Source organism: Guillardia theta (genome assembly GCF_000315625.1).
Source record: "Guillardia theta CCMP2712 unplaced genomic scaffold GUITHscaffold_8, whole genome shotgun sequence".
Taxonomy (NCBI): domain Eukaryota; class Cryptophyceae; order Pyrenomonadales; family Geminigeraceae; genus Guillardia; species Guillardia theta.
In genome coordinates, this window is record NW_005434666.1 from 1066553 (window position 1) to 1088657 (window position 22105).

The 22105-nt window shown below is 50.9% G+C and overlaps 8 protein-coding genes across 8 annotated transcripts; 4 read left to right on the plus strand and 4 right to left on the minus strand.

The window, feature by feature from the left end:
• Nucleotides 1-41: 41 nt before the first annotated feature.
• GUITHDRAFT_65068 (hypothetical protein) lies at nt 42-2252 on the minus strand (the record flags this gene model as incomplete). Its single annotated transcript, XM_005839658.1, has 12 exons — nt 42-209; nt 262-369; nt 467-538; nt 595-717; nt 776-1091; nt 1141-1271; nt 1324-1386; nt 1414-1521; nt 1568-1663; nt 1712-1820; nt 1868-2014; nt 2062-2252. 12 exons carry the CDS (start codon nt 2250-2252, stop codon nt 42-44), a joined length of 1632 nt encoding a protein of 543 aa, XP_005839715.1.
• A 2376-nt stretch (nt 2253-4628) lies between these two features.
• On the plus strand, nt 4629-4968 carry GUITHDRAFT_51515 (hypothetical protein; the record flags this gene model as incomplete). Its single annotated transcript, XM_005839659.1, has 2 exons — nt 4629-4865; nt 4912-4968. Coding segments are annotated over 2 exons (294 nt in total), but the record flags the coding sequence as incomplete, so codon positions are not given.
• A 1460-nt stretch (nt 4969-6428) lies between these two features.
• On the minus strand, nt 6429-7664 carry GUITHDRAFT_101888 (hypothetical protein; the record flags this gene model as incomplete). Its single annotated transcript, XM_005839660.1, has 11 exons — nt 6429-6452; nt 6506-6612; nt 6716-6776; nt 6823-6874; nt 6927-7000; nt 7047-7110; nt 7187-7253; nt 7298-7358; nt 7413-7464; nt 7508-7569; nt 7614-7664. The coding sequence occupies 11 exons, from the start codon at nt 7662-7664 to the stop codon at nt 6429-6431; spliced, it is 675 nt and encodes a 224-aa protein (XP_005839717.1).
• A 1853-nt stretch (nt 7665-9517) lies between these two features.
• Nucleotides 9518-12032, plus strand: GUITHDRAFT_161273 (hypothetical protein). Its single transcript, XM_005839661.1, has 11 exons — nt 9518-9655; nt 9715-9776; nt 9823-9895; nt 9943-10016; nt 10067-11267; nt 11313-11432; nt 11479-11530; nt 11574-11662; nt 11705-11758; nt 11807-11873; nt 11924-12032. Exons 1-11 carry the CDS (start codon nt 9578-9580, stop codon nt 11998-12000), a joined length of 1947 nt encoding a protein of 648 aa, XP_005839718.1. The 5' UTR covers nt 9518-9577; the 3' UTR covers nt 12001-12032.
• Nucleotides 12033-12185: 153 nt separating this feature from the next.
• GUITHDRAFT_101890 (hypothetical protein) lies at nt 12186-13973 on the minus strand (the record flags this gene model as incomplete). The annotated part of the gene is made up of 12 exons (XM_005839662.1): nt 12186-12206; nt 12252-12311; nt 12362-12406; nt 12456-12532; nt 12582-12678; nt 12735-12944; nt 12994-13059; nt 13110-13264; nt 13315-13480; nt 13530-13646; nt 13704-13865; nt 13911-13973. 12 exons carry the CDS (start codon nt 13971-13973, stop codon nt 12186-12188), a joined length of 1239 nt encoding a protein of 412 aa, XP_005839719.1.
• Nucleotides 13974-14823: 850 nt separating this feature from the next.
• Nucleotides 14824-18043, plus strand: GUITHDRAFT_133757 (hypothetical protein; the record flags this gene model as incomplete). The annotated part of the gene is made up of 16 exons (XM_005839663.1): nt 14824-14835; nt 14986-15057; nt 15105-15159; nt 15266-15403; nt 15456-15566; nt 15680-15700; nt 15739-15794; nt 15953-16127; nt 16181-16234; nt 16378-17393; nt 17443-17495; nt 17530-17563; nt 17671-17711; nt 17760-17865; nt 17906-17953; nt 18005-18043. 16 exons carry the CDS (start codon nt 14824-14826, stop codon nt 18041-18043), a joined length of 2031 nt encoding a protein of 676 aa, XP_005839720.1.
• A 1209-nt stretch (nt 18044-19252) lies between these two features.
• GUITHDRAFT_101893 (hypothetical protein) lies at nt 19253-20241 on the plus strand (the record flags this gene model as incomplete). The annotated part of the gene is made up of 6 exons (XM_005839664.1): nt 19253-19293; nt 19337-19421; nt 19614-19748; nt 19818-19943; nt 19992-20087; nt 20131-20241. 6 exons carry the CDS (start codon nt 19253-19255, stop codon nt 20239-20241), a joined length of 594 nt encoding a protein of 197 aa, XP_005839721.1.
• Nucleotides 20213-21545, minus strand: GUITHDRAFT_84688 (hypothetical protein; the record flags this gene model as incomplete). Its single annotated transcript, XM_005839665.1, has 5 exons — nt 20213-20587; nt 20666-20797; nt 20920-21015; nt 21220-21346; nt 21394-21545. 5 exons carry the CDS (start codon nt 21543-21545, stop codon nt 20474-20476), a joined length of 621 nt encoding a protein of 206 aa, XP_005839722.1. The 3' UTR covers nt 20213-20473.
• Nucleotides 21546-22105: the final 560 nt, after the last annotated feature.

Consider the following 22105-nt stretch of genomic DNA (forward strand, 5'->3'; position numbering starts at 1 on the left):
CATGCGTCTGCCTCCCTCGTGACATCCAGCTGACCAGACTCTTACACCTTGTGGCCTCTTGACCTCAGGATGTTGTTGATCTTGGTCTGCAGCTGAGGAGCGATGGGCTTGCCGTTGGGAGGGATCGCTGCCCACTCTCGCCTTACCCGCTCTCGAACGGTTTCAAAGTCGTCGAAGACCCCTGGAATCGGGCGCTTGTTGTACACGACCTGCAGAAAGTCAGCAAGTCGAGCAAGTTCATGTTGCTCTTATCCTCCCCACCTTGAGAACAGGCTCCATCCCCTTGCAAGCTGGATCTCCAAGAGGGTAGACCATCGGAGGGGCTCCAGGAGACTCGCGGCAGACGAACAAGCGTCCTGGCAGAGATGTCTGCGAGGCAGCTTTCAGTCCCTGCCCCATGGAAGCAGAGAGGAGGAGGGGGAGGAGGAGGAGGAGGAGGAGGAGGAGGAGGAGGAGGAGGAGAAACCTTTGCCGACGATGTCTTGGGAGTCTTCATGACGTCCCGCTCCTCTCCGTTGGCATACACGAGGTGGCTCAACTGTACAGGAGCTCGTGGGCCGACGATGGAGCAGAGCAGCAAGCAACTTGACGTACCTTGGTGGCAAAAGACATCGTGTCTCTGTTCACTTTCTGGAGCAGGGCTCCTCCCATACCGAATGCAACATTCATGGCGGAAAACTTTGCCTCAAGGACGGCGTCAAGAATCTTCTGGACATTCTGAAATGGCAGGAAGAATAAGAAACTCGGCGCACACAAACATTCTCAGTCCACTGACCTGGTAGTTGATCCCATCACCCTGGATGACAGCAGCTGAGTTGATAACCTTGAAGCCTTTGGAATTCGTGGTGCAGCCGAAAGTTTTCTCAGCGGCATACAAACCCTTCATGACAGCCTCAACAGGGTCGCCCGAGTCCGGCCTCAGGACGATTGTTCCACCCTTGGCCACCTTCGCCTCAGCAACTTTCGGAAGCACTACGTTCAATGCGTTGTCGTAGTCGTAGGAATCCATCACGCAGGCAAAGAGCCCATCGCCGAAATGTTCGATCTCGTTCAACATAGCAGCTTCTTCGGATTCCCAGGCCGTCATAACACTTGGGAATCATCGGTTAGATCGAAGCTTGAAGCAAGTGAGGTCTTCACCTGTGCTCCGTCGCCGGGATGCTTGTTCCCACCGGCTTGCCCCCGTTGAGATGAAACTGAACGTGATAGCACGCAGACATGGTGTCGGACCCTTCGAAGTTGAGCAGGTGGGCTGATCCTCCGAGAACAGCCTGATTTTGACACTTCAGTTTGACAACCTAGTGGACTTGTTCCTGGTCTTACTTGCTCGACGGATGTGCAGCCTCGGAAACCGAAATCGTGAAGACGGCTGTCCAGCAACCACATCTAATCCTCGCGTCAATACTTGTCAACAAATAGTGAAGAACTCACCAGTTCATCGTCGACAGACTTCTTGAAAGATCTTTCGATGAGGTCTCTCGTATATCTCGACAGGGTTGCAACGCATGTGGGGTACCAGATCTGACAAGAAATTTCAGCAGGAGAAGAGCCAGAGAAATGTCTTGACCATCGTCAGGATCGTTTCGAGATAAGTGCACAGCCTGCTGTACTCCTCTTCTGCCGTGATTATGAAGCATGGAGTGTGAATGTACGCGACTGTTCCCTAGAAGTGAACGATCAAAGACTGGCAGACGTCATCGACTTCATGCACCTCTGGGAGGGCTTCGATGGTGACCGGGAGGTATCCGTCGTTCTCGTTGATGAACTTGTAAAAGAGATCTTTTGGGAATGGATAGGGAGTGAAGCCAGCCTTGTGTGTCCTTCCATTCCCGTCAGATTCACACGAACAAATAGCGGCTTCTCTCACTTGTAAAAAATCTCTGCTGCATCTACATCCGCCTTGCACCATTTGCGATTGACAAAGTTCTCGATGTAATGCCTCATGCCGTAGAAAACAAACCTATTGTCTTCCATGTTTGGAAAAGGCTCACGAAACTCTCCGTATGCCGACATGCTGATTATGAATTAATGGTCCAAAAGCGCAAGGGAGCTATATAGCACCTTTTGCATTCTGGATACATCAGGAAATGTCCAGCCTTGTATGAATCTGTCATCACCGACATGGGGCATTCCAGCGTTCGCAGGCCAGAAATCAACTCCAAAGGATACACGTGCCCTACAGCAGACAAATCAGCATAGCAGAGATGTACCCACAGCCAACAATACAAGACAAGACTCACCTGATGTGCCATGCGACAACCTCAGGCTCAACTTCTTGATTTGCTCGTGGAGCTCAGAGTTCTCTTTCTTGAGAGCCTCATTCTGTTCGCTGATCTCTTTCTCCTGGAAACACATGTCATACGCATTTACAACAGATCGATGCCCCGTGCCCCATTAATCGCACTTTCTCTCTCTCGAAACTGACACACGAAACCATGCTGACACGCCAGATTGAGTTCTCGTACACTTTTCGAGCGGGATGTTCTATCAGAGTCCTTCTGTTTCTACCTCTCTGTCCCACCACTGACAGCGTTCAAATTCTATCTGTCAGACCTCTTGCATGCTTCTACAAGACTGAAGCAGTTTGTACGTAATGGATCCCATCTCCTATGCGTTCAGCTGGAACAACACGATGTTTGACTAGGATCAATGTCCTCCCAACCAACTCATATCACACCAACTCATATCACACCATGTCTACTTGTGCTACCTATCTAGTATGTCCCCACTCTCCCTTGCACTTTCTGCTTCTGGGTTCCAAAACACTCAATCCTCTGTATTCGATCATCACAATCGCTTCGAATCTTCTTGCTTCTGCACCTTGACATGCATCTAGAATATCTCCTGATTTTTCGCATTTATGTCTGACTCACTCCCTCTCCTTCCTCACACATATCGTCTCCCTCCTCATCCTTCTCCTCCTCTCCTCCTCCTCGTGCAGCTGCGCTTACCGGCCGTCCCGTCGCCATCGCTCGTCGTTAACGCCACCCAGACTACCCCCACCCTCTTCCCAGCTGCACACAAATGGGGTTGCAGGAGCAGAATGTGGGGTGGGTGAAAACAAGTGTGGGTGTTGGGAGCGTGGCTGGGGTGGGGGTGTATTATTTGTACCAACAGCCAATGGAAATTGGGGGGTATATGGAAATTTGGGGTGAAAAATTTGGGGTGGGGTAGATGACAAATAGTTGACCTAATAGGGTGGTATGTGATTTCCACCGTCCCACCCCCCAACACTGAGAATATAATGTTTTTAAAGGTAACTTTCAAGAGGGGGTGGGATGTTAGTGAATTGACGACATTGAGGGGTGGGTGGAAGGGTAACATTTTCGGGGGGGTAGTTTTCAGCAAGAGCTGATGGAAAATGGTAGGGTAGGTGGTAGGGACAGGGTGGTTTATGCTCAAGACGAGGGGTAGGGTGGCATGGAGTGGTGAAGGGCAGGCAACAAGAAAATGCAGGGAGCCTAGGGGAGGAGGTGAAGGGAAACGAAGGAAGAGGAAGCGAAGGGGAGCGACGTGGAGAACGAGAAGATGTGAAGGGCAAGGAAAAGCTCGAGGAGGTAGAAAGATCTGAATAGGATGAGAGAGTGGAAGTACGAGGAGTGAAGACTGCTGTGTATTTGTGTCAGGGCATGAAGGCGGCGTAGTGGTTGAGAATGGAGGCTTCTTTGTTGCGATGAAGACAAAATCATGTTCAGTCTAGTCCATCGAAACTGGTTAGAGGAAGGAAGTGGAACGAAGGAAATTTCGACAGGACAGGTAGACGAATACTGCAAAACAAAATGGAACGACGATTCGGATGTAGGAAAGTTCAGTTGTGAAGTTGCTGAAAAATCTGTCTTATACAGGGAATCTTTCGGAGCTTTACCTCTTCACTTATTCTCGGTATACCGATAAGATTCAAGTGCTACCAAGAGAGGTGAAAGATAGGATGAATCAGTGAGTTGCTACTTGCCAGTACCCACCTGCAGTGTCAACATGGCTTGAGCGATGAACCACACGACATTCTTTCGGAGGAGCCCGTTTGCTCCTGATGGAGACTCAAGTACAAGTAGGAACATCAGGAGCAGCCAGGGTGGCAGCGCTCCGCATGCCCCGCAAGATTCTTGGGCGCTGAATCCCTTCTCGCGAATACAGCAGTGGAAGGATGTCGTGCAAAACTCCTTGTTCGGCCCTACAGGTGAGAAGCGGTGGCCGGTGCGTCTAGGAGCTGACTCATGGGCTGTAAGACACCGACAAGGGGCCTGAGGGAGACGAGCATCCGAAGCCTGTTGAGCCCAGAGTAGCTGATCCAGCGGTGGTGTTGGACAACCACGAGGACGGTTCTCAGTTTGTTCGGAAGTCTCTGCAAGGCTTGCGCCGGGGTATCTTGTCCCAGGTTTTTGGAGAGTAGAAGGTTGAAGTTTGTGAAGTGACTTTCTCCGTCAGCTGGATGTAGTACAACATTCTTCGGATGATCCGGCGAGTAGGGGGGATTTTGCTATTACCCTTGACATGTAAGGCCTTGTTTGACTTGTCCAGTCTCGTTTTGTCTCACGAGTGATGGTGTCTTTAGGAGTGGAGAGAGCGATGGCGGTGGTGAATCGAGTCATGGTTCTGCTGATGCGCAAGCGACTGCATCGGCTTCTCGTCCTGTACACTTTATCTCATACAGCCCGCTTGTTTTTGCGTGTCTAAGGCACGGGCTCAATATCTCGGAGGTGGAATACCGAGCGTCGTTCGAAGAGAACGTCTTTCGGGTCTTGAAACCTGCAACATCGAAGAGCGGCAGATGCTTTTTCATGACAAGAGATGAGAAGTTCATACTCAAATCCCTTGTAAGAGCAGAGGCTGATTTCATGTTGGACATGCTTTGTCACTATTTCGAGGTGATGGTTGTTTTTGGTTGAACTCGTGATGTGACAATATGCTCAGCATGTGACGAAGCATCCACAAACTTTGCTCCCAAGATACTGTGGCTTGTATGTGGTGAACGAAAAAGGAAGAGAGGTGATAATAAGTGTCGAAGCCAATGCTTTCAGTTCCGACTGCCCAGTACACGAGAGATACGATCTCAAGGTGAGAAATTAAAGCATCACTGCACTGTAAGATTCTCAAGAATGTTGTAGGGCTCAGTAGTTGGAAGGATGACAGCAAAGGAGGACAAGATCAAGGACCCCGACGTAATTCTCAAGGATTTAGACCTTACACGCCAGCTTCCCCTGGGCCTGGCAAACAGATCTTTGCTGCTTCTGCAGTTGCGAGCAGATTGCCAGGTGAGATATCGAATTCGCATCATGTCTCCTGACAAGGCTGGCAGTTCTTGGAAAGTTTGGAGATTGTTGATTACAGTTTGCTACTTGGTGTGCATCATCCGAATCAGGAGCCACGGCAAGCAAGACAGTCTCTGGAAACCGAACTGCAAGACTCCTTGTTCATCTCTGACCACAGTGATACAAACGTCTCTAAAGCTGAAGCCTCGGCGGATGTGCCCCCGGATGCTGGACATGAATCTGACCACAGATATCGCCCGTTGTCGCTGTCGTCCGAGGACGGTGCCCCCCATGACTTTGAGATCAGCAATCTGCGAAACATCAGCGTGTTGGACTCGGGGGACTTTGATTCTAAGATCACCTTCAATACAGACAAGGTATGTGAGCTCCGTGACAGGTTCTGGTATGGACTCACATTGTCGCACAGGTTGTAGTGATTCTAGTGGCAGTCGGGGACACCAAGTGCGCAGCTCTATGTAGGCAAGCAGTCGTTGCAGTCGAGAGCGCCTTGGAGACTGAGGAGAAGCTCAAGGGGCTGGAAGGAGTTGTGCTGAACCTCGACACTTGTACTCCGCATCTCATCACCTCTCTTCGAGCTTTCAACGTCCCCTCCATCCTCTGCTTCAACGCCGGCAACGAGGTGGAGAGGATGATCGGAGCCCCGTCCCAACGGTGCCTGTGCGAATCCCTTACGAAGCTCGTGGCTCTCAAGTCAGGGGAAAAGGGAAACAGGAAAAGTTGGGCAGCGGGACCGTCGACTTCGGTACTGCGCAAGGACTGGAACGGGGTGGAAGGGACGGAGGGAGACGTGTTCTACTTTGGAATTGTGGATGTTCTGCAGCCATACACTCTGAAGAAGCAGCTGGAACATTCTCTCAAGTCGTTGGTTCAAGACAAGAAGAAGATGACGATCGTTGAACCAGCGCTCTACTCCCAGCGCTTTCAGGTCTGCATCCCTTGTAGAAGATGTTGATGAGCTGATAGGTTGACAGGCGTACATCAGCAGCATCCTCATTTAACACAGAGCAAGTCGTCAGCTACCTCAAGGTGCCTTTCCTTGAGGTCGGTCTGTTGCAGGAAGTTTTATTTTTTTCTCTTATGGATTTCTATGAACAAGAACCGTTTTCATGCCAAGGTCTTGGTAGCTGCTGCAGCTGTCGTGTTTCTCTCCTTCCCACCTCACTGCTTTTGCAACATTTGTTCCTAGACATTCAACAAGATCAGAACAGAACCGGAGACAGACAATTCATATCCACCTGGACTTGCTTGTAGTGCAGAGGATACTTCCACATCAACTTGGGTGGAGGAGCAGCACGACGTGGGATTCGCTCGAATTTCTCTGGTTTCAACATTGCACGAAGTCCTGCAAGACGACAAATTAATTCAGGCGTGTGAAAATTTCACACCGCAGGTCATTCGAGAAGGTGAATATCGATTAAGCTCCATTACTAGTCACATCGACATACCTAGCCTGTTGTAGTAGGCGATGATGACCTTTCCCCCTGCTTCTTCGATGATTCGCTTTGCCTGCAGCAACCATTAGCCACTCCACATCTCCTACACGTCGGCAAACCTGGGCAGACGCGTCGGAAACTTCTATCTGAAGGGGTCGGTCGATCTTGGTCCTGAGCGCAGGCAGAATGAGAAGAGTAGGATAGCAAGAGGGCATGCACGAACAGTTCTTTCCCCTTAGCAAGGAGTTTGATCCCTTTCTTGATGTTGCTTCCAACGCAACCGGTGTCACGCAACACCTAACAGCACCTGTGACAAGTCCAACCCTGCACAGTCCAACAAGACCTTCATGTTGATCAACTTGGAGGAGTCGATTCTTCCCTGCTGGATCCAAGACCAGAGGCGATCGCTGCAGTGGCATCGCAATGACCGCTGGGAGACGGAGCACAACAACTACTTCCACCCTCACTCTCACTACCACTTACATGTTCAGCCCCTCCAGAAGGGAAATGTAAGCATGCACGTTCTTGTGACCGAATTTCGGGAGTTTCTCTGCCAAGGCATCAGGGCCCGCGCAGCTCAGGTGTCACTCTCACTCATCAAGGGAGTCTGCCCTCCTTCGAAGCCCAGGAGCCCATGGTTGCCAGCGCGTGCGCGCTACGAGTTTACATCGTCTCAGACAGCACAAGAGAGGAACATGTCGGCTCCAACCTGTCCCTTGTGGCCCCTGCCCGAAGTCTTTCCAAGGCCGCTTCCCGTTCCCCTGAGTGCGGCCGTGAGCTTCAGCATGTCACGGCATGTCTGACCTTCCCAGACGCTTCTTGCTGGGGCGAGCACCGGGGTTGTCGCGGAGGTCAGAAAGAGTGACCTAGTCAAGATTGTGATCGCGCTGACCGCACACGGAGACCCAACCTGCGAGCTGAACGATCGCTCCTGCACGTTCTTCAACAGATTCCGATCCATGAGTTGCGAAGCAGCAAGGGGGAGCGAAGGGAAACTTGCACGACCTGGAGTGTCAAGACAGGGTTCGTATGAGATCGCAACGTCAAAGTGATTGAGAGGTCAAAATGTACCAGAAGTCAGCGACCTGCAAAGGCACCACGGAATTACAAGAAGTTTTGTCAAGATGTTACAGTCAACAACCTGACGATGTTGACGTTGTTGTTGATCGCCGATCTCTCCCACTTCATGAAACCTACCCAGAGCTCGAATCAGGCGATACGAGAAAACGAGAAATTTCAAGGAAGCATGGGGGCTGCTTTCATAGGAACAGGCAAAGTGCGTACCGAATGTAGGACCAGCAACAGATCGCAGACATAACATCTTGGATGATCTTATGTCAAAGTGTCAGAGAAAAGAATACATATTACATGCACAGCTCCCATTAACAGAAGCCTTCCTGGCTGATCCACCTAGGTTTCCCCCACTGCTTATCCCCATGAACATGTCTTTTCAAGGATAAACAATGTTGTAGATGCTGCTAGTACTCCCTTGATGTTGTTTCCTGCTTTTCTCCACTCTCCTCTACCTCTCCACTCATTCCCCCTCTCCCCCCTTCACGGTTCTTCGAATATCTCAGATAGTTCACAACTTCGAGGCTTGCAATGACAGCATTGTACACCTCTCTGTCCTCCTCATCCTAGTCCTTCTGCTGATCCCGCTGTTCCTATCCCAAGTCTACTGCTCCTGCTCCTGCTCCTGCTCCTGCTCCTGCTCCTGCTCCTGCTCCTGCTCCTGCTCCTGCTCCTGCTCCTGCTCCTGCTCCTGCTCCTGCTCCTGCTCCTGCTCCTGCTCCTGATGCTGCCGCCGTCCTGCTCCTCCTGCTCCTCGTCCTCCTCGTCCTGCTCCTCCTCCTCGTCCTGCTCCTCCTCCTCGTCCTGCTCCTCCTGGTCCTCCTGATCCTCCTGCTCCTCCTGGTCCTCCTGGTCCTCCTGGTCCTCCTGGTCCTCCTCCTGCTCCCGCTCCTCCTTACCTGACAAGCGCCTGCATGCTTCTAGATCACTCAACTCTTCCTCAGTATCTGTTGGAACCGTTACAACAGAGGCTAGACGTTACAAAAAGGAAAACGGTTACTCGGGTCGCAACGGACCGTTTCATCTCGTCCGAGATTACCCCTTCATTCGACTTGTGTTTTCGGGGTGGTTGGAAAAGTACCGGTAATAAAGGGGTGGGGGTCATTGAAATGAATCTTTTCTTAGAGATCGGTAGGGGTAATCAAAGGGGAAAGGTAGGGTTCAGAGAAGACTGGTAGGGTCCTATGGCCGAAGGTAGGGTTTGTGCCGAGGGGTGTGAATACGGGGGGGTGGTAGAGCTGACGCGGCTCATGGTGACGTGAGGAAAGGAAAGGAAAGGAAGCGCAAGAGAAGAGATGAGGGAATGAGGAGAAGAGAACAAACAAGAAGATTCAATGGCGAGAACAAGCTTCAATGAGAAGGAGAGAAGGACAGGGTAGACACGAACAGCTGAGGAGGACGGGGGGAAGGAAGGAAGGCGATAGATAAACCAGAGAGATAAGCAAAGTAACGAGAAAAGCATACAAGGAGAGAGCTGAGGTGAGAATGATACCAAATAAGCTATCATATGGGGATGAAATAGGATGGGGAAGGGGAAGAAGGGAGAGAAAGGTGGTTATGCAGCACAGGAAGGGATTTTTCGAAGTAGGAACACGAAATGTAGCGGCGAGCTGAAGATGCTTCTTGAGCCTCCTACATTTATCCCAGCAATAGGATCAGACGGATCTGAATTGAATATGATGCATGGACGAGACAATGCTTCAACTGATGAGACAATGCTTCAACTGATGTTCGCGTCCAGGTCTTGGATCCTGGCTATTGCAAGGAGGGTACTTGCTGCCAACGAGAGTGCATGAGATTGTGATGTCCAAGACCAACGGCAGCAAGGATGATTTCAATGACATGGATGACAATGAACCAGCTCAGCGAGCCATGCAGAAGGTGATGCTGGTCGGGTTCCTGTAGGCGGGGAGGTCTGAGCAGTCGTGTGGTGTTATCAGGGGCCCAAGAAATTTTTCAAGCTCACCTTTATCATCTACGGGGATCGCGATGAAGTAGAGCCGTGAGTCTCCGAGTGCGTGTCAAGGATAGTTGTGACGTTGCTGCAGCATTCTTGGAATCGCTTCGGGGCTGAAGAAAGCTGGACACGATGTTCTCTTTATCTCTCACCACTCCTACAAGGTCAGCGGCTTTGAGCACTGGGCCTGCCCCGCTGACTTTCCTCTAAGGGACTTGTCGAGCAATGGGGCCTTCGATTCGGCCCTGGAAATCCTTACAATCCTCAGCAGCAGTATGCGACAGAGTGAGTTGTGCAGAGAGTTTGCAGTAGTGAGAGAGTGATTTTCTGTCCAGGTACTCTTCAATGATCATGGCAGGCCAGAGCGGAGATCTGATGTTGTCGAAGATGATACATCTCAACAACAACTTCAAGCTCATAGAAGAAGCCACGCTCACTTGCATCAAGAGAATGACAGATATCATTCTGTGCAACTCCTTGGCGACAGTGGTTGGGTTGGCTGTGGCCAGGAGGTTGAAATTGCCCTTCATGGGAGTGTTCACGACTCCAGAGACGCCGACTGAGGCATGGCCGTACATGCCGCACGGGGGAGGGAAGGGAACGTTTGGCTGGTCGAATCTCATGACTTATTCTGTGGCTCTGAGAGCTCAGTGGATGGCCCTCCGAAAGACTGTCTGCGAGTGGCACCAGAAGCGCGTTGGAGTGCAGCGAATCGACGATGGATGGAGAAACTTGGCGTTCTTGCACCATCAGGACTTTCCCGTCATGCATGGCTTCAGCCCAAAGATCCTCGGCAAGCCTGCAGACTGGGGTCGCTGGATCCATCCCGTGGGGTTCTGGGTGCCTCCAGTCCTGCCTGGCTGGACCCCCTCTGACGATCTCTCCCGCTTCCTCGCTGCCGGGCCTCCTCCTGTCTTGATTTCGTTTGGCAGCATGACGTGTGCTGATGAGGAGGGACTGGCTGCAATCGGCCTGGAGGCCGCCAGGCTCGCAGGCATCCGCGTGATTCTTGTTTCAGAGTGGCCAGGGTTCACAGCGAACCCCCGCAAGGTGCCTCGCCTGCACCAGAAGAAGAGAATATGTGGAGTGGTCACAGGCACAGCCAACGGTGAAGGTGCTCCTGTCGAGCTGCCAAGCAACGTCCTCATCGTCGACCGATCAGTTCCGATCCAGTATCTCCTGTCCCAGTGCACGCTCGTCGCGCACTCCGGCTGCACGCTGTGGACCGGCGCTTCCTTGAAGGCTGGGGTGCCTTGCGTCCCATGTCCCTTCGTGGCGGAGCAGAGGTTCTGGAGCGTTCACCTGCAGGAGCTGGGAGTTGCCTCGAGCTCCTTGCCTGTCGAGAAACTCTCGGGCGATGCGCTGGCGTCAGCCATCACGGCGGCGCTGGCCAACGGCGAACTATCACAAAGAGCCAAAGAAGTCCAGAAGATGCTCAACAGTGACAACGGAGTCCACCAGGCTGTAGACCTCATCTCGAGGTTCATGCAGAGGCCATGGGACAGGACGGCGATGCAGATCTTGCCGCGCAGAGAAGTGAGAAGCTCGTTGAAAGCTGCGCGGATCTCACTGTGTTAACAGGGGGACCTTGAGATGCAGGAAGGCAAAGTCTTCAAGACCTGGACAAGATACAAGTTTGTTCTCAAGGATCACTGCCTCGAATATCACCGCTATCTTCCTACGGGGCTGCATGACCCCCAGGTGACAAGACGTCTTGCCTCCTGCACTGTCTTGACGACATACGCAGGTGATGGCAACTTTCTTGATCCCGGACGCGGAGATTGTTGAGCATTCAGATGGTGAGGCACTTTGCAATTGATCCTGACTTACAGCCTCCTGCAGCAAGCGGGCAGCAGCAATTTTGTATAGAGATAAAGGACTCCAAGGGAAAGAGGATGGCTCTCCTTGCCGCTACCAACGCGAGGGAGCAGGTGACGTGATGGTGATTGCGGTCAATGCCTCACTGTTCGCAGGATTCTTGGATCCAGGCGCTCAAGGACGTATCCGCGTCATGGGAGACCGGAGCGGTTGACAAGCATCGAACCCTCGAGTGATGTCGCTGACGATGCTCTCAGAATGTCGGGGGCGGCTGGAGCACAAACATCTCCTCGAAACTTCGAGACGCTGATTTCGATGACACTGGTCCCCTCCTCCTGTCCCGAGACGTTCCCAGCACTCACCTTGCTGCGCAGGCGCTCTGATTTCCAAGGCAACAAAGGCGCTGTCGTTGGAGGACACAAACAGAAAGAATTCTAGGCCAGTAAAGTGAAGCAAAACAGTAAAATGAAGCTCATGCTATTGATTTCATTGTGCAAACCCAGGCCGAGCAAGGAAGGAGGGAGAGGAAGAGATGAAGGCAAGAGAGAGGTGTGAGAGGGGCACAGCTTGCTACATGAAGAAAGGCGTCTATCAACAACGTGTTTGAACGTACAACTTGAGGTCCAACAAGAACTCTCAAGGAATCTTCTTGATTGTCTGTCATGCCTAGTTAAAAGAGGATGAAGAAAACAAGCTGCCAACCTTATGCCAGCGCTTCATGAACTCCTTCTCCGTCATTGGATCTGTCTTCAGTGCCGGGTCCTGCAGAGGCAACCAGGTTGAGTCAAGTCACTAGCGAGTGCTCTCTTCACCTTGATCGTCGAGATCCTCCACAAGTTGGGCTGCCACTCTTTGGGCTGCGAGAAAGTTTTCAGCGCAGGAGCTCGGTGCATGCGAGTCTTTCACCGCTTCCACTTTGTCTGGTGCATGCAGGCCGAAGAAGTTGTAGAGCAAATCGTCGGGCTTATCTTTGTCGCCGAATTCTATGCGAGGGTTGGTCGAGGTGCATCGAGGGAGGGGAAGACTGCTCACCTTCTACTAACTTAAACTTTCCTTGCTTTTGCACCTGCTCCTTCCAGATGTTTCTCTTGTGTTCGTACAGGTCGTCGTTTTCATCCTGAGCGAGATCCTGGCAGGCATGCGATGACTCTTGTGCATTCAGAGCAGGCAGTCAGAGCGGCTCACCTTGGGAGTCTTGCCTGCGAGGTTCTTCACTCTCCTGTTGATCCTTCCCTTCTTTCTCAGAGCAATGCACACGTCTCGGTGCGCAAACATGGCCGCATAGTGCATCGCGTTCGCTCCATATTGATTCGTTTGATTCACATCGCAGTCTGGAATTTCCATGAGAGCCTCTACAGTTTCAGTGTGTCCATTTCGAGCTGCCAACATGAGCGCCTAATTTTGAAATCATTAGGATGCATCAGAGTGAAACCGAGCACATCACAGTGAATCCGTCGTCATTGATGCTGTTGATCTCAGCCCCGTCCTCAATCAATTTCTGAGCGACCGTCTGTATGGTAGTCACAGTGAGTGAGCATCATTGCAGGAGGAGCGGCGAACCTTAGCATCGGGATGCTCCTCCTTCTCCTTCGCCAACTCACTCTCGAGGGCTGCCAACTCTTTGATGGTTTTCACGTACTCCTCCTTCATCTGAAAGATTTTGTGAAAGAAACCATCTCGTATTCTCTCCTTTTCTGTTCTGTCCTTCACTGTGCCTGCTATCGTGTAAAGAAGAGAAGGCTTCAGAGCAATGTGGATTCTGTACCTCCTTTAGTAAGCTCTGCTTGAATCGCTTTCACCTTGGCTGTACCATGAATCCTACATATGTCATCTTTGCACTGTTTCAGATTTCGCAGTGAAATCTCGATAATGTTGCTGGTTTCCTTTTGTCCGTTACTGTTCTTATATACAAGATCCCCAGGTATTTTTGCCTGAGACAACATCACGGAAAGGTCACACTGCATGATCATTCAAGCTCACTAGTAGCTGATCTGTTATGCTCTGCTTCTGAGCTCGTTTCCTTCTAATCTGATCACTCAGCGTCTTAAACTTGCCAGCAAACGAGATTGGCAGGTGAAGTGTTCCTAGAAAAGCCCCCTGTATTTATTTGATTGAGATCAGCGGCAAGAGAAGGAGGGACAACCCATGTCTGACCTCTCGCAGCTGTTTGTTCTTCAGCTCGAACTCTTTTCGCAATGCCGTGGGCTTCATCTTGTTTGTCTGCTGCTCGTCGTCTCTTTCATCGAAGGGAAAGAAAGGGTCCGGAGGTTGGATGTATGGCATCAGAATGCCTCCGAGAGCGCCCAGGACCACATCCTAATTGATTGATCAGTCGCAGCCCATCACAGTCAACGTAGAGACCTCTGCTGACTTGGCGACTGAGCTCAAGGTGAAGTTTGTTTGGTGGATCGCGTTGTCTACCATCCTTCTTACACTTAGTCGCCGAACTGACAAAGAAGTTTCAGTGAAAGCGTCAGGAGGCGCGACGGTGTGTCAATAGCTGTTTTGATGGACATATCAACAGATGTGTAACTAGACGCATCAATAGATTTAGATGTCAATCAACGTGTCAATCGACATCTCATTCACTGCATCAATGGATGTGACAAGCTAAGACGGTTTCGCCAGGTGTCTTTTCATTCGTCTCCTGATGAAGCTTGAGTCGAACACAGATGAGAGACTGACCGTCACCGTTGCTATCTATCTCATGTGGATATTTCAAGAATCAATCACATTTCACCCCAACATCGAGATCTCAAAAATGGAATGATGCTGATCTTTCGCGAGAAGCCTTTTCTACTGAGTCGGCAGTAAGTGGACACATCATTGCAAGTAACATCTCTTGTCTTTTCTCGTTCTCATCATCTTCTCGTCCTCTCTTACTCCTTCCCTCCCTCTCCTTCTCCCTCCTTCCTTGCAGCATTTGCTCTACGCCCTACCCCCCTCTTGTGAACAGCCGCCATGTGCATTCCAGTTGCCATTTTGTACTCACCCTACCACCCCCCCCTTTGACCTGCGAACATTTGCGAACCCTTTTGACAGTCTGGAACCACCCCTTATCATCCGCTCCAACATCCCCTCTACCCCACCCCCCCAACAACAAGTCCTGGAGGGTCCGGACCTACCCTGACCGGGCATCCGACGGATACAGTGCGGTAGGTCATGATCCCCAAATGTAACGCTTTGTAACGACCTGGATCAGTAGAGGGGGGGATGTGGGCATCAGGCGCTAGAAAAGGAACGATGAGAGGGATTAGAAACTGGAGCGGGAGGAATGGCAGCCAAAGTAGTTGAGAGGAGATGTCAGAGGAGATAGAAACATGCAGAGAGATGCGCTGTAGAATCGAAGTCGGTTCATTCTTTGGTTGATCGAGATCTCCACGTGGGGCAAGAGGAAAGCATCCAAGTTTGTTTCTGATCACAACGTTTGCTGCAGGCAAGATTATTGGCCGATCATACGGTACAGAAGATGAAGCAAATGATGTCTGCTGTTACTGCTGCTGAAAAGGTCTGTGATGCATTCTGTTGGAGATTCAAGTGCTTGACAGAATCCAGGGCGCGAAAGAGGGGATGCGGATTGTGATAGGCAAAGATGACGAGGAGGATGGGAGTGAGAACTCACCGAAGCTTGTTGTCAGACCCTACACGAGCGAGCTTCATAGTTCAACGGGTAGGAGACTTATTGACACTGATTCATGTTGTAACGATGTTCGAAGTTCTCATGGCTGGGGAACTGAAGAAGAGGGATGGTGTAATGAGGAAGAAATGGATCGATGTCTACGTGGAATTGAGAGAAAACAGTCTTACCTGCTTTCACTCCAAGGAGGACAGACAGATCCTAGACACTGTCATGGGTGAGTTCATATTTTAGATCACGACCGATGCGGCACTGATGACGTCTTGCAGTTGATGGTGTAGAGGCCTCGGCCGTGGATAAGAACGAAGTTTTTGCCATCAGTATCAAGAAAGCCAGCAGCAAAGGACCATCCATCTTGTCCAAGGATCTCCTCATAGGAAGTGAGAAAAGTGCAGAGCGCGATAGATGGTTGGAGATGATTGAGGCTTGCTGCCAGAAGGCTCGGTAGGTCGATAACGCGATTTGTTGTATAGCTGATGTCAAAGTGTTGCAGGACTCACGCAGAAGCAAGAAGGTATTGATCAACTTTTCGACGTTTGAGGAATATTGCAGCGTATCTCATTGACGGTTGTGTCGTAGATTGGTACAAGAAGAAGCTGCTGCAAAAGGTAGAGCCGAGGCAGATGAATTGCGAAAAGTCCTAGAGGAGTGCGCGGCTCAACGAAATCAGGAGGCTTTAGCATCAACTTCAGAACCAAGAACTAGCGGAGGGATGGCAGAAAGCTCGAAGAATACACTTTCATCTCGATTCATGTCTTCGCTCCAGGCGTTACCCTCAAGCCTTCAAAAGTCGGGCAGTCTAGAGAAAAAGTCAGAAGTAGAGGAGATGGGATTGGATAGTGAGAACAGCTGGAACAGCATGCTCACCGAGGCGAATCGTCAACTGCGAGAACTTCAAGACGAGCTTATGAAAGAGAAAGCGAAGACCAAAGCTTTGGAAGGTGACTATTTGAACTTTTTCCCTGTCTCAGTCACATTCACCCATTGATTGCAGAAACGTTGGAGCAAGTATTGGATAACGACAATGCTACAAATGATTCACAGCAAGGTATTGTTATCCTCTGAAGTTATCTTTCGAATTGAAATATCTTCCATTGCTTGTTTAGATGAAACTGCAATTAGCAAACGAGAGCTACTAGTACAAGGTGTACCTTCACATTATGTATTTCAAACTTTTGACCAGATCACCAGGCCTTCAACAACAAAATATCGAGAACAACAACCTAAGGCTTCAAAATGATTCCTTAACAGCAAAAATCTCAGAACTCCAGAAGATGTGGGAGAGCGAAAAGAACAAAGCAAAATCCTCTGAAGATGAAAATATAAGGATTGATAAAGAATTACAAGATCTGAAAGAGAAGCTGAACGAGAAGACTATTGAGACGGAATCTTTAAAAAGTCTCCAAGACAAACTCATTAATATCGAAAAGCAGAAGGATAGCGGGCTGGCGGCCGAGCAGGGTAAGCAGATGCAGGAGCTAAGCCAGGCGATCGAGGAGGAGAAGCGACGGCGCGCAGAGGAGGAAGGCAAGGCGCGGGAGCTGGAGGGGAAGGTACGGGAGCTGGAGGGGAAGCTGGAGGCGAAGGAGAAGGAGAGCGGGCTGGCGGCCGAGCAGGGCAAGCAGATGCAGGAGCTAAGCCAGGCGATCGAGGAGGAGAAGCGAAGGCGCACAGAGGAGGAAGGCAAGGCACGGGAGCTGGAGGGGAAGGTACGGGAGCTGGAGGGGAAGCTGGAGGCGAAGGAGAAGGAGAGCGGGCTGGCGGCCGAGCAGGGCAAGCAGATGCAGGAGCTAAGCCAGGCGATCGAGGAGGAGAAGCGACGGCGCGCAGAGGAGGAAGGCAAGGCGCGGGAGCTGGAGGGGAAGGTACGGGAGCTGGAGGGGAAGCTGGAGGCGAAGGAGAAGGAGAGCGGGCTGGCGGCCGAGCAGGGCAAGCAGATGCAGGAGCTAAGCCAGGCGATCGAGGAGGAGAAGCGACGGCGCGCAGAGGAGGAAGGCAAGGCACGGGAGCTGGAGGGGAAGGTACGGGAGCTGGAGGACAAAGAGGCTTTATCTTCTGAGAAATGTCGAGCGCTGAGCTCGACGATTTCTGAGCTGAGCAACAAGTTGGTCGAAACTCAAGCAAACAAATCGAGCGCTGTGAATCTTGAGATGGAGCAGATTAGCAGGTGTGAGATGATTGTGCATGATATGGACTCAGAGCTACAGGTGAATGATCTGTCTGTTCTTGTCTTCATTCATCTCTTTTATCCAACAGAACAATGTCGCCAAGGCAGAGGAGCTTGTAATTGAGCTAGAAACTTCTCGGAGGTTCTTTTTCTTTTGGTTTGGAAAGGTTTGATAGGTTTGAAGGAGAGTTGCCGACCTCGAGGAGACATGTAAGCGATTGGAAGAGCAATGCAAGAACAGAATCAACGCGAGTGAACATGTACATCAAGAGCTTCATTGCACATCATAGCTTGAGGTGTCTGATCAGCTCTTACAGGATGAGGACTTGAGAGCGAAGTTAGATGCAGCAGAGGGCAGGTAAGGCTGGACATGTAGCAACCCTTGAAAGTGATGTTCCTTTCATAGGGCGAGGGCATTAGAGAACGAGCTGGAAGCCGTCAAAGGCATCGCAAAGTCTCTTCGGGAGCAGCTCAAGCGACATCAGGCGGAGGAAACGAGCAAGGCTGAAGATGTAAGATGGAGCTCTTGAGATTGCTACCTTGTTGACGTAGCTGCTTCAGTTGAAGATGGCAGATACTGAAGCGATGCGAATCGCTCAGGTCATCCCGCTATCTCTCCCTCCAACACTGCTTGTTGATCTCTCTTGTCAGGTTGCGGCTCTCATGGCGAAGGAAGGATGGGAAACGTGACTTGGTCTCGTCATCAAGAGTAGATTTCTCATGTATTCTCAAGATTTTGATCCACACCCTCCCCCTTTTCTAGTTCTTGAAGATTATTTTCTAATTCTTGAGGATTGACATGCACGAGTTGCATCATGTCGTTTCTAACATCAAAGAAGATTTCACCTGAATGGTCAAAATTAAACACGAAGAACGTATGAAACACCGTTCATACTGTTTTCTCCATCGAACAAAACAGCCCAACCATTTCCGACTTGTCTCTTTAGAGTCCCCGTCACCTGTCATTCTATTAAATGAGACATACCAAAACGCAATGCTCACCTTCGACAAGGTAGGATAATGACAAACCCAGGCCTGATCGCATGTACTAAGGCAAGCTGCTTGTGGAAACACTTCAATACCTGTGCGATCCGAACTCGAGAGCCTTTGGCTGCCTTGAGGTCAACAAAGCTTTCCAACTCTACAACACCAAGAGCTGGGGATGAGTAAGGAATGCAACCTGAATAAACATCACTGAGAGAAACACCTTGAGCCTACACGTACCTTGCGACCAAACGTTGGTTGGCGAGTTGAGATTCGATATCCTCGGCATAGAAGCTTCTGCAATGAAGATGTCACTCATACATTTCTTTCTTTCCTCCTACTCCCTCCTACTCCCTCCTCCCTTTCTCCCTCCTCCCTTTCTCCCCCGACCACGACTGTAGCATTGCACATTCACAACGGCCCAGTAGTGTTTGCAAGTTTGGGTATTTTCCGTGTCTGAAAGTTTTCAATAAAATCGACCCCATTGAAAGTTTCAAAGTTTTGCAAGGCCATAACGGTTGTAGGCCCCCGCCAACATGCGGGATCTTTGTTGGAAGGCGAGAAGCGAGGAGGGGAGGGGAGAGGAGAGGAGATGAGAGGAGATGAGAGGAGAGGAGGGGAGAGAAGGGGAGGGTAGAGGAGGGGAGGAGAGACAGGACAGTACTTGAGATAGTAAAGTCCTTGAGAGGAAGAAACAAAATTCAGAGGGTCAGCAGAATGTTTTGTGAGATTCGTTTGGAATGGCTTCTATCATTCGATCGCGCTCAATGATTGCTTACATTGACAATCATGCACAGAAGCACAACACAACACTCTGCATGGAACATCAGTGAGCTGATTGAAGGGTCACGTCGTGCATTGGATCGCAAGTGAGGTTTTCTCTTCGCTCTCCTCCCTCCTTGACGTCTCTCAGACATGTCCAACAAGTGGGCTGATCCTTGGGACCCAAGGGGAAGGTGAGGGTGCATGGAGGACGTTCGAGGTGACACTGCTGGCTAGGCCGAGATGCAGCATGATGCAGTTCAGAGGGTCTCCATGGAAGGTGCCGAAGGCGGTAGACTCTCTTGGAAAGATGCAGCCCAAGGTGAGATGAGAGAGTTGATCATTGACTCTTGGATTGGTTGATCTACTTGTTACTTGTCTCAACACTTGGATTGATTGATCTACTTGTTACTTGTCTCAACACTTGGATTGGTTGATCTACTTGTTACTTGTCTCAACACTTGGATTGATTGATCTACTTGTTACTTGTCTCAACACTTGGATTGGTCTGCAGGAAGGGCCGAAGGACTACTTGGAAGTGTTCAAGAGGACGCGCGGGTCCAAGGTGGATAAGGCGCTAGTGCCTAAGACAGAGGGACTGGTGGGCACAAACTTCATCCAGTGCGAGCAGAACCCTGGGGTTGCGCTGGTAGGAGGAGGAGAGGAGAGGGGGGGGTGGTAGGGGGGGGTTGCAAGAAGAGCTGAAGGAGGATTACAGGACCAGTCGAACCACAAGTACCGGCTGCTGCAGTTTGAGGCTGGAGTGGCTAAGCCCAAGGGTTGCTTCCACACGGAGGAGGAGGGGATCACCGGGTACTCGGCGCTCATCGATCAAGCTGCGAGGGTCTGAGCATGTTGCCTGGCCATCGGTCGCTCACGTCGCTGCTTGCAGGGCCCCCATGGCGTCGCTGGAGTCCCTCGCTCGCTCGGCAACCAGGGCCCCCCGGGAGTGGCTCTGCTTCCCAAGCTGCACTGGCAGCAGAACAAGGTGATGGAAGGCGAGGAGGCGCGTGGGCCTGACAGCAGGGCAGGGGAGGAAGCTTCATCCTCGTAAGAGCCTGCTTGTCAATCAAGGGCTGTGGGACGGGTCAGCACCGGATCACAACAAGGCGGACTATCGGCCAGACATCATGCGAGCGTAGAGATGTCATGGGCAAGCGAAATCGCTGGTGTGTACAGTCAAGGTCCATGGCGACAACCATCATGCATAGCGAATGTTCATTATGATAATCTATACGCATATCTCACTCTCCTGATGCAAAACTTGCAAGTTTGCGATACAAAATTTGAGCCCTCAAGGAGTAAACAACTTGTAAAAGAATATTTCCCTCGCTCCCGACATGTTGCACATCCTCCTCCCGTTTTCCTTTCCCTTCACTGCGTCCCAAAGAAACGCGAGCCAACGTCTCCCAGCCCGGGGATCACCATGCTCTCAGCGTTGAGACCCTCGTCGATAGCTCCCGCTATGATCGTGACATCTGGAAACTCCTGCAGCGGTTGTGAGGCCGGAGGAGGAAGGAGAAGAGAAGACGGGGAGAGACAAGGTGGAAGGGATGGATGGGTTACCTCCTCAAAGTTTGCAATGCCTTCAGGAGACGCCACGAACGTCGCGAGCTTGATGTTGGTCACTCCCCACTGCTTGACTAGCCCGACAGTCGCTCGAGCAACAGAACCGCAGGAGAGGGTCGGGTCGAGGACCTGGCACACAAGACTCAGGAGAAGGGTGTATGAGGAATGAGAGGAGGGGAGAGTGGAGGGAGAGGAGGAGGAGAAGGAAGAGGGAGAGGAAAGAGGAAAGACATGGGGAGAGGAAAACTTACGTATGCTGTTTGACATATAGTCTCGTTGGTGAAACGATTGTAATACTCGACTGGAACCAGCGTCTTTGGATCTCTGTACATCCCGACATGCCACACCTGCGACATCTGTTTACTCATCGCATTCTCTACATCCTCATTGCCATTGCCCGTCATATCACCTTGGTCAACATCATAAGATTCATCATGATCATAATCAACGATATATTCTCTTGATATATGTCGTCGTCGTCGTCATCATCATCATCGTCATCATCATCATCGTCATCACTATCAGTAGCAGCTCTTCATATCTTGATCCACCTGAGCATTTGGATACGCATAGATGAAGCCATCGACCATTCCCAACCCTGAGCGAATGACTGGGATGAGTGCGACCTGATGCGAGACTTGCTCGCCCATGGTGTCGCCGTAGGGGGTGGAGACAGGCCTGCAAGCATGGCATGAGGGCAGCCGCCATGAAGGCAATCAGCGCACATGGACTCAAGAGGGAGGTCAGCCATGGCTTCATACGCCAGCAGTGTTGAGATCTCCTTGGCTAACTCGCGAAACTCCTTGGGCTTCACGGACTTGTCGCGGAGGAACGAGAGCTTGTGGCGCATCAATGGATGCGAGCAAACCTGCAGCATGACCAGTGATAAGCAAAAGAGCGCAAGACATCCCCATCAGCATCTCTGAAACATGCGCCTCGACATGTCTTCGGAATCACAAGCTATGCTCGCATGCCAACGATATGATATCATCACTTCGTGCTCATCCTATCTTAACTTCATCCTGAAAAATAATCCGCGAATCCTAGTCCATTCTTCTTACTCCTCCTTCCTCCGCTCCTGGTCTTGCTCCTCCTGCTCCTCCTCATCCTCATCCTCTTCGACCTCCTCCTCGCCGCCGCCTCAAACATCCTCTGCGCCTCGGCTACGCACCTTGACCACCATGTTGCAAGATTCCGTCGACTTCTGCAACTGGGGAGGTTTTAGAGGTACAGTTCAAAGTGGGGTTCGAAATATTTCAGAATATGTGACGCGAACCTTTGAAATATGACACTATATATTTGAAATGTTGTGTTGCGGAGAACCCCTGCAACAGCCTGTTGCAAGGGCAACAACCATATAAAGAGGGACCTGTGGGACCGCAAGAGAGACCGTCGCAACAAGAGTGCTACAAGATTGACGTGAAATACACGAAGAAC